This window comes from Curcuma longa, chromosome 4 (genome assembly GCF_044706935.1).
Source record: "Curcuma longa cultivar G26 ecotype Majalengka, Jawa Barat chromosome 4, ITB_CL_G26_1.1, whole genome shotgun sequence".
Taxonomy (NCBI): Eukaryota; Viridiplantae; Streptophyta; class Magnoliopsida; order Zingiberales; family Zingiberaceae; genus Curcuma; species Curcuma longa.
This window is the reverse complement of record NC_133864.1, coordinates 17,635,036-17,652,184: the sequence shown is the minus strand read 5'-3', so window position 1 is coordinate 17,652,184 and position 17,149 is coordinate 17,635,036. Positions and strand designations below refer to the sequence as shown.

Here is a 17,149-nt window from a genome sequence, read left to right as displayed (position 1 = left end):
TAGGACATCTAAATTGTCACCCAGACATCTGTGATTCAATCCCCAACTACGATATATTTATAAAAATTTTCTTCTAAATGGGAAGCACAATCAAAAGATGTTGACGTCTAGACTGGCCGCTACGTATACTTCTCAATTTATACTGATGGCCGATGGAAAAATTCCATAAGGCCGAGCTGATCACCCTTATAGATAGTAAGGCTAATTGATTTATCAATTTATTTTAAAAAACACAAATGAGCACGAACTTCTATCCCCAAACAATTAGCCAGTCTTTAAAAAACGACTCTGTTCAAAGTGCTGTGAACGGCAAGTTAACCGAACAAAATAGTCTTTTAGCACACAAAACGAGCGTAAACCATAGGGAGCAGAGCTGAAAAGTCATACCTTGGCTGCAGCACCCAACACAGGAAACTGGGCAGGAAATCATACCTTGGCTGCAGCACCCAACACAGGAAACTGGGCAGGATCATCGAAATGGAGGGAAGGAATGGCATGGCCTCCACGCCCTGCATACCCACCTCCGATGCTGTCGCGGCCTCCACGGCCTCGACCTCCTCTCCCACTGCGGCCACGGCCCAGATATGGCAGAACATAGCTCCCTCCATCAGCAGGTTTTAGAAACTCCGTTATCATGAACGACTGCAAGAACAGAGAAAATGCCATTAAATTTTGGGCATGGATGTATTATGAAATAAAGATGATATGACTGAGTAATTAGAGATGTGCTTGATTCTACCCTACACTAGTAGGAAAGGGCATAATCTACATGTTCTCAACACAAATGAGGTATGGAATAATCTATATGTCAAGACTAAACAAAGCAGGATACAGAGTTCCCAGATAACTTCGGAGTGATTAGGCTATAAACAAGTAGTGTAGTGAAATAAAACCCAACATTTGTGGTAGAACAGCTTCGGATGGAAATAATTCCAGAACTGATTAGGCTATAAACAAGTTATTTATGGTGTCATCTTAAGTCTGCATAGATGGTGAAGACATCCAAATTTATCCGAATTCCATAATGGAAATACCCATACCAATTCATGTATGCAAATTTACAAATTGAATAGTCCAATGAGAAATTGCTTATGAAAAATATTAACAAAATGGAAATTTTGAATACTAACTGTCAGGAACCTAGTCGTAGATAGATTTGCAAAATGTCAAATTCTGCCACAAAACCTCATTTCCTACTCTCTATCGCTCACCTCCACCAAAAGAAATAGCAGGACTAGAAAACCGTTCTGATTTTTCACATCACTTGTCCATCTTTTTGGTATGCCTCTCCGCTTTTCTTTTCCTTTTCTCTTTTTTTTTTACATGAATCAAACATGAATGCATTGCATATGCAGACTATATGGTCTTGAGAAGGATTGCATTGGCTGTTGGGGTAATTCGGTAACAACGAAAATTTCATTCTCTTGACCTATACAAGTTTTGATGCTGGTTAGAACTGGGAGACAATGATACGTGGTGTGATTGTAATCCATGGATAACAATTGAAATAGCATGTGACTGCAAGGAGTGTTTCCTCTGCATAAATACAGAGATTAATAGGTGACTAATGATAGTAATTATATTTCACTATAAAATCATCAGCAAACTTGCATGAACAGAAAAAAAAATGATAGAAAGAATAAACAACAGATATTATATCACAATTATAGATGTGACCTTGCGAACTCTTTCTTCCTTCTCCAAGCTATCCTTCTTCAGCTTTTCTCTCTCAATTTTCTGACAACCAGTAAAGTTTGTTGTTTACTTGGAATTTCAACATGTCAAAGAAAAAAATAAAAATGCTATAGAGAAGTCTCCATGAACTAACCAGTTTAACAAAATTTTCTTTTTGCTTTTTCTCAACAAGCTGCATGCTTTCAAAATCCTGGTCGACAACCACCTTCCTCTCCTCGATTTTAAGAGGCTGTAATGCCTTTCGTTTCTCTTGAAGGAGCTTCTCATATTCGTCAAGAGTCATTTCCTATAATGGAAAAGAAGCTTTTAGACATGAAGTATCATGGTCAACTCAAATTTCAATGAATAACTTAAAACCTACTAGTGCAGTAATCCAGTAATCATATTGCTACACATGAAAAAAGAAAGGGGATGCTCTAAGGATTGCTCAATGGAACATCAATCTAAATAGATGAGAGCACCCTACACCTCCAAATAAAGAGACTTATTTTTGTGGTTGAAACCTTGTTTCAGTGAGGATTGCTAACTATGTTCAATTATCCTGGAATCGATGTAACCCATCTTGACATGATACAACAACAACCAAGCCTTATTCAACTAGGTGGGGTTGGCTACCATCTTAACACAATAATCTTATATATAGTTTTTAAAAATTATGACAAAGTGTAATACATTGTCCTCTTCCTTGGGATCATTCTCATCAGAAACCTCTCTGTCAGCCAATTGCTTTTGATCTGTAATCACTGCTTCTTCACCATTTGACACATTGGCAGTTGCAGGAATATCCCTGTTCCAGAAAGTTTTTAGTTCAATCAGTTCAACTATTAATAAAGCTAATACATTTTACTGAATTTCTATTAATAAACACAAGATATTCATTTTCCAGTTATCTAAAACAAAGAAAATATGTGATAATAAGAGCACGGGTAATAGCTTTAACACAAGACATCTATCTGTGGATCGCTCCCTCTGTTGCTTTATTAAACAACCAAAATTTATACCAGAACAAGAATGTACAAGCCTACAGATGGTAAAATGCGTACAAAATAATTTTGGAAAAAAGACCTAAGAATATTAACCAAGCCTCAAAATGTTTTCAGTCAGTTATTCTATCATAATTAACTATATTCAGTCTACAAGAAAATAGATCAAACAGCCACCAAAATATAAAAAAGTGTCATTTAATATAAACAAAGAGTGGTAGCACATTTGATTTTGTTTTGCATTTTTCCCACTTGTACTGGAATGGCACTAAACATTGTGCAATAAATATACACTTTTTTCTTTTGCCAAATTTGCAACAGAGCAAGCAACAGAGAACCAAACGGAAATTAAATTGAGTGTGAAATAACCTTTCCAATGAAGGTAGTCAAGTGTTCTATGAAACTACAATCATGATCCTCAGCAAATAAAGATTCAACCAATCTAGTAATCATCTGATGAACCAATATGAGTAGCCAAAATGAAAGAGAACAGGATCAGATCACTGCTTCTCATTCTATTTATACCCAAACCATTCACAGATAAAGCATATAACAATTGTCTCATTTTACTAACAAAGCAATCTAATTTATAAGTAAAATCATACCATCCAGATGCACCATCAGCAGGAAGGGTAATGCTATCAACTTGTTTCATTCCGGTAGGAACATGCTCTTTGTTCTGAGGTTCATTCCATTCATCACTTTTCCTTTCAAAAACAGGCTCCTTCTCAAAATGCCTCTGACCAACATCACCTCTGCTTCCTTGTCTGCCTCCACCAAATCCTCTCCTTCCTCGGCCCTCACCGCTTCTGAAATGCTGGTTATCATGGTCATAGCCTTTTCCCTCCCAACCTGAATTCCTGTGCTGACCACCGAACTTCTTGCTCTCAAATATAGGTCCATGGTTCTCCACATATTCATTGCTTTTTCCCTGCACCTCAGCCTCCACATCCACCCAATCTTCACTCTTTCGTTGGTTCTCCAACTCCACCCCATATTGATTCACACCATCAAATCCCTGATGCTCGTAGAAGCCCCTTTCTATCCAACGCCCCCTTGCTCCTCTGCCTCCACTCCGCCCCCGGCCACGCCCTCCAGAATCACTTCCAAAGCCCCTCGAGTACCCATAATCTACCTTCTCGTCAGAATCGAGCTCAGCACCTTCCCCACTTCCAGATCGAAGCCCACCTCTGCCAAGTCCGCGGCCACGATCGCCTCTTCCTCCACCCCGCCTAGCCCGCACTGAATTAAAACAAAATTGAAACTATTCCTTTAAAAGAAATTAAAGTTCAACGAAATCAAAATAACCACCACTTTGAAAGTGAAGACGAAGTTAAGAAGCCGTACCGAACTCCGCTGCAGGAAGAGGCTTGGGTGGAAAACCATCGGCTCGGAGCTTGGGTGTGGCCTTGGGCTGGCGTTTTTCTCCCGCGACCAAGCTCTTAGACTCGACCTTCGCAAGGAGGACCATGACATCGCCACCATCGTCGTCTTCGCCTAGAAGCGCGAAAGGATTGTCCTGCCGAGCCATTGGGATCCTGGAAGGCGATAAATCGCCTCCGTCTACTTCTTCTTCTCCTCCACCTCCGCCTCCGCCTCCGCCTCCGCCTCGACCTCAAACCCTAGCCCCAACCTCCAGAGGCTCCATTGTGGCAGCCACCGTTCAATCGTCTCTTCCCGAGATTCCATCGAGCGCTGCAAAAACCGAAAGAGAAATGTTCAAGTTCCCCCCTATCTAAATCACTTTTTTTAAAATGCTCCTTAGAGCATGCTTCGACTTTTTAAGATAAAGATATCAAGGGCGATTTGTTAAATCTGTTAAACGTTGAAGACCATTTTGAAAATAATCGCAACATCAAACCCGGTTCAGCTCGAGCTCATACCTAGCTTTTGGTCCATCTCCCCGATGCTCCGCTCGCCCGCTGCGTTGCTCCTCCGCCGCCGCTGCCTCCACTCGTTCGCCCCTCCGGCGCCGGTCCTCCATTCCTCTTCGAAGGACGCCTACTTCGCTGCCATCAGCCACATCGCCGGCGTCGTCCGCCGCGATTTCTACCTCGAGCGTACCCTCGCACGCATGCGCCTTCCCCCTCCCACCTCCGACCTCGTCCTCCGCGTCCTCAAAGAAGCCGCCCACTCCACCCCCCTCTCCGCCCTCCGCTTCTTCGCCTGGGCTCGCAGCTCCTCCTCCTACCGCCCCTCCGGCCCCGAGTTCGACGCCCTTATCCTCCCTCTTGCCCGTCACCGCCACTGGCCTCAGATGTGGAAGCTCGCCGAGGACATGCGCTCCCTTTCCCTCCCGCTCCTACCCTCCACCTTTTCGACTGTAATCGAAGCATACGGTGACGCCTCCCACGTTGATCTCGCCGTCGACGTCTTCAATCGCCTCCCCAAGTTTGATTGTCCCCAGACCACCGCCGTCTACAACGCTCTCCTCTCTGCCCTTTGCCGCGTTGGGAACTTCCATGGTGCCTACGCCCTTATTCGCCGGATGGCCCGCAAGCAGGTCCCCCCTGACCGCCAAACCTTCTCCATCCTCGTCGATGCCTGGTGCGCCGCTGGCAAACTGCGAGAAGCGCAGGACTTCCTTGAGGAGATGAACCGTCGGGGCTTCAAGCCTCCAGTCCGCGGCCGTGACATTCTCATTGACGGCCTCGTCAACGCTGGTTACCTTGAGTCTGCTAAGTCGATGGTGCTGCGGATGACCAAGGAAGGCGTGTTGCCGGACATCACCACCTTCAATTCACTCCTTCAGGCGCTCTGCGAGTCCGGGGAGACGGATTTCTGCGTGGAGCTGCTCCAGGAGGCGAGCGACATGGGGCTCTGCCCGGACATCTCGACCTACAAGGTCTTAATCCCGGCAGTCTCCAAGTCAGGGAAGATCGAAAAGGCCTTTACGCTGTTTTACAGCGCAGTGGACGATGGAAACAAACCATTTCCAAGTTTGTATGCGACCATAATCAAGGCATTGTGCAAGGCAGGGAGATTTGCTGATGCATTTAGTTTCTTTAATGACATGAAGGTGAAGGGGCATCCACCCAACCGGCCAGTATTCACAATGCTTGTGAAATTGTGTGTCCGGGGTGGGAAGTTTGTGGAGGCTGCAAACTATTTGGTGGAGATGACAGAGATGGGAATGGTGCCCATGTCACAGAGTTTCGATATGGTAGTCGACGGATTGAAGCACTGCGGGAAACATGAACTTGCAATGAGGATGGAGCAGCTGGAAGTATCACTCAGAAGCTACTAGTGGAACAATCATGCTCGGGTGGATTTTTTCTTTCCAAAGGAAGATCGATTTTTATCAGAGATTTTTTCATGTCATATGGTCGACCATGAAGTCCATATGAAGGAGGCCCTTCAACTTGCAATCATGTACACCATCTTTTTTCAAAAGCTCAGGTATAAATTATGAATTGCTTTCTTCTAGTAAAATTTCTTTATTTTTTAGCAAATTGCTTGCTTTGGGGATAAAAAGAGTTTTTGTGCTTTTGGTCACAATCTAATTTTAGTTTTGAAAGGAATACTTAGTGTTTGTGTAGCATACTATGACCTAGTTTTGTTCCAAACTGCTTAGGTTTACAATTTATATGGGTAGCTAATTGAGCCAATAGATGCTTGGATACTTTGTGACCTGTTTTCTCTTACGTATCTGATTAAGCTGATTCTGGAAGTATCTGCCCAGCTATGCATTAAGCATGTAACTTCACTTTTAATAGTTGAACTAGTATTAACTTAAAAATTCATCTTTGGCAAATTTTATGATTTTGGTTTTTTTTCCTTTGTTGACATTTCAATTTTAATTATTAGGTTAGATGGAATGGACATGATTTTGGTTTTTTTTTTCTTTCTTGACATTTCAATTGATTATCCATTAGAGAAAATAGGTTAGATGGAATGGACAAGTAGTTCAATCCCATTTAAAATAGAAATAACCAACTGTATGTTTGGTTTAGACTTTCCAACAACTTTCATTTCATGTAAATAGATTAATAAACTGTTATTTTGCAAATAAGAGCCATATAAAAGAACTGTCTGAAGCCAACCCATACATGCAGTGCATCAGTCTACATATGTTCCTTTCCCTCTCCTTCCCTCTTCTGTCCTAGTCATCCATCCAAGTAAATCATTATATATTTTTTCATCAATGTATTTAGAAATCTTGACACTCAATGAGCAACTAAAAAACTAAAAATTAGGGGAGATTGCTCCAAAAGTAATGAAAATTCATTATCAGATTATTATATGTCCTGTGCAATCTTCATGCTTTGCCTAGCGACCAGATTTTGTCCTCCATTGCATTTGTTGTCTGAGTTACATATCTACACATATAGATTCAGTTTACTGATATATTAGGGATTTATGGGGGTGCAGTTGCCTGATCCAGTCTAGTGGATACACCCCTGATTATCCGCCTTCACTAGCTGTGTATGCTGTCCACATTCCTTGGATATTTTGTAGAAATCTTGACACTCAATAAGCAACTACTGCTTCAAAAGTAATGTCAGATTTTTTTTGATATCATGTGCAATCTTCTTGCACTGCCTAGCATCCAGTCACATGTGTTCCTCCATTGCATTTGTTTTATGACTTAGATATCGAATGTCCAGATTTTTTTGATATCATGTGCAATCTTCTTTCACTGCCTAGTCATTGTGTGTGTGTGCGCGCGCGCGCTGCCTTGAAGGATCATGACATGTCAGAAATCAAAGCTGCACAGAGGAATTGGATTCAATTCCATGCAGATGAAATCTTGTTTCCCATGCAGTGGGATCCACAGTATACAGTTGAGTGTGTCATGTTGGTTTCATGCTGTATTTTTTTCATACTACATATCATTTCTCTTTTCTGTCATGCAGTTGATTGTGTCATGTTGATTTCATGTTGTATTTTTTCATGCTGCCTATTTTCTGAAGAGATCATTGACATGGAATTCAAATAGTGTTAGTCCTCTCTATAAGCTAGTAACACCAGTGTGTCATGTTGATTTCATGCTGCATTTTTTCATGATATTGCTCATTGCTCATTGCTCCTCAAAAAACTACCTTGTCTGTCTTTTCAGTGTATTGCCCTGTGTTGTTCCTCAATTCTCTTCTTTTTCTTCTCTTTTGAGAATGCTTATTCACTTCTTTACCATCCTAGCTTGAGCAATTCCTCAATTCCATAGTATTCTGATTTTGTTCTTGATTAAAACCAAAGAAGTAAATGTTGGCATCAGATCTTTTGATTAATTTGGGGATTAAATAGAGATAAATGCTTTTTAATATATATAATTCAGATGATCTTTCTTTAATTTGTTTATCAGATAAATTTGGAGCACAGAAATTTAAATTTTGATTTTTTTTATTTATTCTTTTAAATGTTTTAAAAGATTTACTAAAAGATAGAATGTCTCTCCTACAATTATCTTGCCCATCTCCCCCGGCAGACAAAAGAATTTGAGGAGATCTGCATTATTTTAAAAATATTAAGGAGTGTATTCTTTTTTTTTTAAAAAAAAAACTGAAAAGCTGCCCTATCCGAAGAATTCTATTATAAATATCATTAAATTCGTTGAAAAGTTATCATCTGTAAAAAAAAAAAGGCCAAAAGCTCAACTGGTTTAAATAAATCGTGTAATTTTGTAAAAAATTTAAAATAGCAATAGAGACTGATGAGACACAAATTCTGTTATAAATTTTAAAAAATTGTTAAATGTTTAAATATTTTTTTTAAATATAGTTTTTTGAAAAAATTTGTAAAACATTTATTTTTATTTAATAGTTATAATAAATGTTTGAACTCGGTAACACGATTAGCCGTCTTAGCTCAGCCGGTAGAGCGCATGGCTTTTAACCATGTGGTCGTGGGTTCGATTCCCACAGACGGCGATAATTGTTTTCTGTGTTCGCATTAATCTGTTATTTTCTCCAAGCTTTTATCTTTTTTGTTACGAATTTTAACACGATAAAAAAATATTTTTTTTAATTTTATTTTATTAGAAGTCCAAATTTCAGAACAATTTTTTGCAAAAATTTCATCAACTGAATTATTTTAACAGTTTTTAAAAACTATAATTCAATTGTTAAAGAATATGAAATTATAAGGTTGAAAAAATTATAATAAATCCTATAAATTGTAAGCTTTTCAACATTAAAAAGTCTCAATGATATTTATAATTAACCACTTTGATGTAAATTTTATTCAGATCGGATCAACTCAGACAACCTGAATTGATATACTAAATTAAAGACAAAATTAAATAAAATATTTAGTTCAACTTTTCTTTAATAATCAGGTAATAAACATTCTTAAAACAGTTACTAATTCTCTATTATTTTTTACTGTTAAAATTAATTTTAAAAAATTAATAAGAGAAACTAATATGTCATTGTAGGACCAATTTATGCTTCAAGGTAATTCCTGTTTAGCTTTTATATAAGAAATGTCAGATTGGCTAAAAATTTTAACACTAATTTTGTTTGACAAAAATGAAAATGGTCTTTTTTCATTTTGGGCAAAAATCAACGAGGTGTTTTTTTTTGTTTTGAATCATAAAGGAGTGTCTCATTTTAATTTTTTATAATAGAGTACGTAAAATAATATAATTATCCTCTAATATTATTTTCATTATTATTTCTATCTATATCTCCGGCTTAAATTCAAAATTGATCGGGCGCATTATAGTAGCTATGAAATCGTATTTATTATGTACTATTTGTAGTAGTCATGATTTTATAACTGTTATAACTACAATAGTTGTAACAACTATAAAACTATATAGTTGTTACAATATAAAAAATAACTTTAAATAAAGAAAATTAAAATTCTTCAGAATCTCTGAAAAATCTTTAAATGATATTTTTTTAGATCAGGACTAGACCATTATGAGTTATACTTGATAACAAATGTAGATCTCTAAATGAGTTTTAATTTAATATATTATACGTCTCATGGTTTGTCTTGAGAAAATTATGATATCTCCATGCTTATCTAACATTCACATTTATATAATTACGATTTCATAATTATTATAATGTACTTTAATTTAAGATTTAGATGAAAAATATAATAATAATAATAATAATAATAATATAGTAGATAATAGTTAAGTAATTATACATGAGGATAGATATTTTTTTGATTAAAAAAGAAATAAAGTGAGATGTCATATTCATCATTTAAAAAATAAAGAGTGTCATTTTAATCTTTACCTTTTTTATCTTCATTATCCTAAAAAGACACCTCATTTTAAAAAAATTATCACTATTTTCATGTTAAAGATACTCTTATTATTTCAATATTTTAATACAAGTTTTAAGTAGAATGCTATAATGTGAAGCAATTTTAAGCAAAATTATTATAATATAGAATAGTTTTGATCAACCGTTAAGGTATAGTTGAGTTGGTTACGATGGAATAAAGTTGCAGAAAAAGGTAAGGATTCAAATTTCGACGAAGTCGAGAAATAATATCTTCCTTCATCGTGGTCAATTACAGTTTTTCAATTTATCTCTTTTTATAGTCATAGATGATCATAAAATCAATCCGTATAGATGATCACAAAATCAACCGTATAGAATTATTAGGTGGCGGATTTCACTTATAATAATTAATGCGTCGGACTTGGCCTACCTTAATGAATCAAGCGACCTATAAAGTATTCTTTGCAGAGTGAAATTCGAACCTTTTCCTCTTGCTGATTAGTTATCAAGAACAGAGAGGGAGAGTAAGAGAGAGAGAGGAGGAGGCGGCGTAGAGAGAGGCTCCGTCACTGGCCAGATCCGTGCCGTATCGTGGCGACCGGCGCTCCGATCTTCCAGCACGGCCACCGGCAACCACCAGATCCCGTAAAAGCTATCTGTGACTCTACATTGGGTTCTTGTATCGAATTGGAGGGAGAGACTAGAGAGCGAGATGGGAGTTTGGGGGGAGGGTTCGAGGTGGTGCTTCTGCTCCGGCGGGGGGAGGTCGGAGAGGGTGAAAGATAGCATATTCGCGTCCAAAGGTCTCTCACTGGCCTCTATCTCCGTTGACCGAGGTGGGAGCGGCGGCGCAGGCACTGGTTTCCTCATCCACCGGCACCTCCTCCTCACAACGCATGCCCATCTACCTTCTGCAGCGGTAGCTGAGGCGGCCGAGATCCGACTCTGTCATGGTTGCCTTGCTGCCTGCCTCGTCCCTCAGAGGTCAGTTACTTCACTAAATTCTTATTTTACACTCGTTGCGAGATATCATCTCAATAATTTAGGGATTTGGATTGGGAATTTGGAAGCGTGGTGATTCACTGGTAGCTAAATGTGGAAGTGGGTAATTGTGCCACTGGAGACTACTGTTTGGCCCAGATCTGATGCTGTGTACAGTGATAAGAACATAGTTAGTTTCTCAGTAACTAAACTAGTTGGTCGTAGTTGCATTCCCTGATCGAGTTTGCTAATGGTGTCATCCAGAATGTTTTACAATGTAAGAACTTTTGGAGGATTAGCATTCTTGGAGCTGTCATAAACGCTTTTGTTTGTTAGGTATGCATCCTCTTAGGCAGAATGTCTGACATATGCTTCTTTTTTGTTAAACCAGCAGCACAATAGAAAATCAAATTTGACATATTGACTTAGACAGCATATTCTAAAAGAAGATTGGCTGTGTATGTGGACCCATAAGAACATTAAAAGTGTCAACTGGAGATATTCAATACTACTCAGAGTAGCATAAGTTGTTAGTATGAGTATCGTATGATTTCATTGTTTATTCCAATGTATCAATTTTGATCTACACGCCAAGAAATCTTGTTTGATCAGAACATTTAGGGTGAGAAAAGATGACACAACCCATTTACACAACACAATTTGATTTAGAATGTTGTAAATTTAGATGTGAATCAGAAATAAATGGGTTGTATACAGGTTTAATGACTAATCCATTTTAACTGTCTAAATATGACCAATTCTAACCCTTTTGTGTATGACAATCAATGCATTCGTAGAACACTACCTGTGTTTGACGTTGGTTGGCAACTTAACACAACCCTCAACCTTTTTCATCCAGGCTTGGGCCTAGCATTGGTGGTTTTACGATGCATCTATAGATTTGTTCATCATTTCAATATGTTCTTTTTCAAATTTTCATCACAGCCTCCTAACATTGTTTCCAAGTAAGTCGTGCCATGCAACTTGTTTGTACTACGGATCATGTCACTTGACCTGACACGATGCTGCAGGCAGACCAGTTAGAAATGTTACAGGCTCTGATAGGATTAACAATCTATAACTGTGTCATTAGTAGTTGAGCTGGCAATTCAATGGCAAGACTGTTCCCTTCTTTGGTAGGGCCAAAGTTTTTGTACCTATATGATGGAGCTCAACTACCATCTTGATAAATGATAATGACAATTCATGGATGAAACATGAAAGAAATGTGGCATATGGTTACAACAATGTCTTGTTATGGGAATTGCATTATTGACGTCAAACTTTATTACAATTGAACTATTGATTTATGCAATTCATGGATAATCAACCTTGATGATCTTCTACTTTCTAATTGAATTCCTCATTTATCTTAATTGTATCATCTCATGTTTCTCTATTCTTTTCCAGATTTTTCATAACAAGTTCCGTTCTCGATCTAACTATAGTGGGACTTGATATACTGGATGATGATTCGACCTCGCAGGTGCAAAAACCTAATCACTTGAAGACCTGCTGCCACCCAAGTCTGGATTTGGGCAATTTAGTTTATCTATTAGGGCACACAGCGAAAAAGGAGCTCAAGATTGGTGAAGCAAAAATAGTTGTAGCCACAGATAACCTCATAAAGTTGTCAATAGATGGTGTGCCATGGTATCCTGGATCTGCTGGTTTTGATGTTCAAGGTAATTTAGCTTTCATGATATGTGATCCTATGAAACTTGCATCATCTCCCACTGGAAGACCACCTACATCTTCTTCGACAACTATGTCATCGAAGAAGGATACTTCCACCCAATTTGGGATTCCCATTTCAGTCATATGTGATTGGTTATATCAGCATTGGGAGGGGAGCTTGGATGAGGTTAGCAAGCCCAAGTTGTCTATAATTCAATTGTCATCTACGGGACTGAAGACACGGCCTGTCTTCAAAGTGTCCGAGGAGGTGAACGATGATATCTCATCATCCCCAACTGTAGACCCTAGACATCAACTTGGACCAAGCTGCTCATCAAACTCCAATGTTTTATTTTGCCCCGGCAAAGACCCAGGTGTCGATTTAGATTGCATCCATGACCAGGGGATTCCAACTCCAGAGATTTTTGAATCACCAAAACTAATACCTGGACCAATTCAAAAGAAGGAACCAGGTCCAGTGCAGCTCTTGGACATCAACTTCCCTCCGAAGGCCACAAAATCCATCCTTTTGCCTCTTCCTCTTAAAAAGTTAACTGATGAAAACACTGTAAAAGGGCCTATTGATGACCTTTCGCCGTGCAATACATCGCAAGCAAATGCTAAACCAGAATATAAGCTCCCACCAGTTGGTACTTGGCAAGATCACTGCAGTGAGGTGCACTCCTCTTCATCACCGGAATTACTGAATGAGTGGGATCAGTGTAGTAGCGAGAAGCAAACCATGTACTCAGCCGAGACAATGGAGAGCAGAAACATCCCGAGTACTAAAGAAACTAAGCTACAACAAGTGGGCAGGAGCAGAAGCTGTGTCAACTACAGCAGATGGTCATCAATGTCATTGGCATCCAAAGCAACCTTGCAGAAGCAGCAAACCTTGCAACCTGCAAGGAAGAAGCATTCGCAAACATCAGTGTCAGTGCAGAGGAACCATGATTTTTACAGCCCGACCGTGTCATCAAGCATGAAGAAGCAGAACAATTCGGCGAACCGGAGGAAGCTGCATCAAACTGCTGGTCATATGTCTCAAAAATGGAATTTTTGAACATTTGTTTGCCGTCCGTTTGGTGAAGCAAGAACTTAGTTGTGTTATCTTTGTGCCAATGTAGTGCCTAAATTGTGGTCTGAATCTGTATGTGCATAGTATTGTGTTAGATAAAAAGGTCCAAACTAGAATGTAACGTTTTGTGTTACAAAAATATTGTTGTTTGACAATTCTCATGCGATTCTGAAAATAAAAAAAAAATGCAAGGCAACATGCAATACCCAAGGGCCCTGGAATTGGCATGCTAGGTCTAAATCTGTAATTCTAACCTTCATACCATTTACTTTAGTGGAATCTGCCACTTCAGCAGTCCCACATAGTCGATTTTATGACCATCTATGAGGAGATAAATCGAGAAGCTGTAGTAGACCACGACGGAGGAGGGCATTGCCTCGGCTTCGCCGAGATTCGACTCTTGTCCACTTCAGTAAATCTGTCCTGTTGTAATCAACTCAACAATGCTCCGGGACAACCTTCATACCATTTACACTTTGTGAGGTTTGATGCTAATAATTGAAGTGTCTAAGCTTCGCCTGGAGATAGACGAGTTTCTTTTTGATTTACTTTTATAAATTTGAAATGTAGCTTATGTATATTCAGAAGTTAATAAGAGTGCATTGGTTCTAATTTGGATTGATTCAAATGTGACTAAGATTATTAATGAGTTTTAGTCAAAAGTCAATTGATGATCGTAGATTTATTAGATTCAATTCAAATCAAGACCATTGTATTATTGAGACTATCTTAAATGTAACTATGCTTATTTCACACCCTATTTAATCTAGTGTAAATTTTTTTAATTCAATTTTATATAATTTTATTATAAAGTCACTTATCGACTTAGACTTATTATATTCGGCTTTTAAAATTTTAGATATGGTTAAAGTTAGGAAAGTCACAAAAATACATTAATGTTGTTGTTAAGTGAATATTATATGTTTAAGTCTAACAGTGACTTTGTGTCAAATTTATTCACAGTTGTTTAAATTTCACTACAGCTTATTTAGAGTGTGAAACCAAGGTTAGAGGGCACGATGAAACTCAAGAAGTTTTTAGAAGTGCATTAGTCCTAATTTGGATTGATTCGGATGTGGCTAATGTTATTAGTGAGTTTTTTAACCAAAAGTTAAGCTTATTAGATTTGATTCAAATCAAGACCATTGATTTTTGAGACTCTCTTAAATGTAATTCTATTTAGTCTATTGTAAGTTTTTTTTTAATTTAATTTTCTATAATTTTATTATAAAATCACTTAGATTTATTATATTCAACTTTTAAAATTTTAGACATGATTATAATAAGGAGAGTCTTAGAAACATATTGGTGTTATTGTTGAGTGAATATTATATATTTAAGAGTTTAACAATGAATTTGTGCCAAATTTATTCAAAGTTATATAAATTTTAGAAATTCATGATAACCTATTTAGAGTGTGAAACCAAGGTTGGAGCGCAAGGTGAGATTCAAAAAGCGGCGTACGTTGGTTCTAATTTGGATTGATTCAAATGTGGTTAAGGTTATTAATGAATTTTAATCAAAAGTCATTATTCTATTATAATGAGTTTAAAGAAAATCCAATCTTATATAATTTTATTATAAAATTAATGATAGATTTAAATTTATTATATTCACTCATAAATAGCACATATATATATTTCGTAAATTTTTTAGCATAAGTTTGCCAAATTCAATTCAAAGCATGATTAATATATTTTGGTATTTTCCTCTTAAGTGTAATCATGTTCGTTAATTTTGATTTTATTTTATATTTAGTCCATTGTGAGGTTTCATTTTTTTTAAGAGAGAGGAATAATTCTTTAAAAACTCTATAAAATAAAATGTAATTTATTTTTTAAAATTTTAAATGTGCTCCGATGGTTGGATGGTTAGGGTCAGGTAAGCACGTGTACAAAAGGAGTACTTTTTTAAAAAATATATAATTTGATAAATATAAAAGTGTGATGTATGATTTCAGATATTAGCAAAAAGATAATTAAATACCTATTTCGATAAATTACCGAATTAAAAATTACAAGGCAAATATATTTAATCCGGTAAATGCAAAAGAAAAAAAAAAGTAACTCGGCGATAACTGCAACATAATTATTTTTATATTTCTTTTTGAAAGGAAAGAAGTTAATATAGAACAATGATATGTAACATGAAAAAGTTCAACATAAAATTAACATGACACACTCAACTGCATATAATAGGTTTCCACATCCATACAATGGGACCTACAGCCATGCAGTGTGTCATGTTGATTTTATGTTGGACTTTTTCATATTGCATATCATTTCTCGTTAATATAGTGGTATAGTATTCTTTTGGACATTTATTTAAATTTACTACATATTTTTTTTTAAAAATCTAATATAAAACTTATAATTCATAATAAAATTTGAATTAAAAATTCTACGATATATAGTCAGGAACTTAAAAATACAATGTATTTATGATCCAAAGAAATATAGTATTAAGATTGATATATATATATAGTTGAATGAAAATTAATGGGTGTTAGACATAGGAAAATGTGTGGATGGATGAAAAGTTGATGGATATTATATTTTAATATTAATTATTAATGTTACACTAAATTTAGAATAAAGATATAATAAATTTAAGAAAATATCTATAAATTATTCAATATTAATCTATTAATCCAAAATAATCCAAAAATAATACATAATACCATGTATTTTCATCATTATATTATATATATTACCTATAGTAATAGTTACTATATAAATATAGAATAAGTAAAATGTATATTCTAATTATTTATCTAAATATTAGAATACAAATATATATATACATAATCTAGCTATCTACTTTTTACAAGATTTGATTAATCTTGAATAAAATAAAAATTTTTCATCAACTACTAAAATAAATCTAAAAGTGCACATATATGATTCCATGCTCAACAATCAACATTCTAGATTTTTTATTTTATGAGAGAAAAATATTGTGGTAGTTGAAATTCAAGAAATAAAGATTTTTTTGAAAAAAAATAATAAAAAAGGAGTGTTGTCCTTTTTATTTTTTTTGACCAACCTTTAAACATTGAACGAACTATTTGACAAAAGGCTCGTACTTGTAAAAGATATTGCAAAGCCTCGATAGGTAAAATGCAATGGGAAAGTAGTTAGAAGAATAAATAAAAGAATTAGAAGTTAAATTTTAATAGAGATGAATATTTTAAAATTTGATTTTTAAATGTTTAATCTAATTTCGTATTTTTATTTAAAAAAATTATTTTATTTATAATTTTTTATATTAATAAACTAAATATATTTTTTAATTTTATTTTTTAGAAAATAAAAAATAATATATCATATCAAATAGTATTTTCTATTTTCTAAAAGTTATATTAAAAAATAAAAAAATAAAAATAAAAAATAAAAAAACAAAAAATAGGAAAAATTGTCCACCCCAAACGCCACGCCACGGACTAGCGGTGAGTGTCACTTTTTGCGGACGCCATGACGGCGGCAAGCAGTCGGTGGTCGCTGAGCTCGCCTCCGTCGTTTCTTTGCAGCTTCTGTTGGCGATCTGGATCTCCG

The 17,149-nt window shown here is 36.3% G+C and overlaps 4 protein-coding genes and 1 non-coding gene across 5 annotated transcripts in view; 4 read left to right on the top strand and 1 right to left on the bottom strand.

Moving 5' to 3' along the window:
• Positions 1–426: 426 nt before the first annotated feature.
• On the bottom strand, positions 427–4,271 carry LOC141828181 (uncharacterized). The gene is made up of 6 exons (XM_074715559.1): positions 4,026–4,271; positions 3,284–3,920; positions 2,368–2,482; positions 1,829–1,981; positions 1,678–1,737; positions 427–642 (listed from the first exon to the last, which is right to left on the bottom strand). The coding sequence occupies exons 1-6, from the start codon at positions 4,207–4,209 to the stop codon at positions 427–429; spliced, it is 1,365 nt and encodes a 454-aa protein (XP_074571660.1). The 5' UTR covers positions 4,210–4,271.
• Positions 4,272–4,584: 313 nt separating this feature from the next.
• LOC141828484 (uncharacterized) lies at positions 4,585–6,110 on the top strand. The gene has a single exon (XM_074715927.1). It carries the CDS (start codon positions 4,585–4,587, stop codon positions 5,923–5,925), a length of 1,341 nt encoding a protein of 446 aa, XP_074572028.1. The 3' UTR covers positions 5,926–6,110.
• A 2,362-nt stretch (positions 6,111–8,472) lies between these two features.
• Positions 8,473–8,545, top strand: TRNAK-UUU (transfer RNA lysine (anticodon UUU)). Its single transcript has one exon. It is a non-coding gene; the product is annotated as a tRNA-Lys (tRNA).
• A 1,867-nt stretch (positions 8,546–10,412) lies between these two features.
• On the top strand, positions 10,413–13,750 carry LOC141827905 (uncharacterized). Its single transcript, XM_074715245.1, has 2 exons — positions 10,413–10,843; positions 12,251–13,750. The coding sequence occupies exons 1-2, from the start codon at positions 10,572–10,574 to the stop codon at positions 13,578–13,580; spliced, it is 1,602 nt and encodes a 533-aa protein (XP_074571346.1). The 5' UTR covers positions 10,413–10,571; the 3' UTR covers positions 13,581–13,750.
• Positions 13,751–17,068: 3,318 nt separating this feature from the next.
• The window catches only part of LOC141827197 (calmodulin-binding transcription activator 4-like), a 3,905-nt gene continuing 3,824 nt past the window's right edge, over positions 17,069–17,149 (top strand). The window contains 1 exon segment of the mRNA XM_074714437.1: positions 17,069–17,077. Coding sequence (XP_074570538.1) covers positions 17,069–17,077 — 9 coding nt within the window.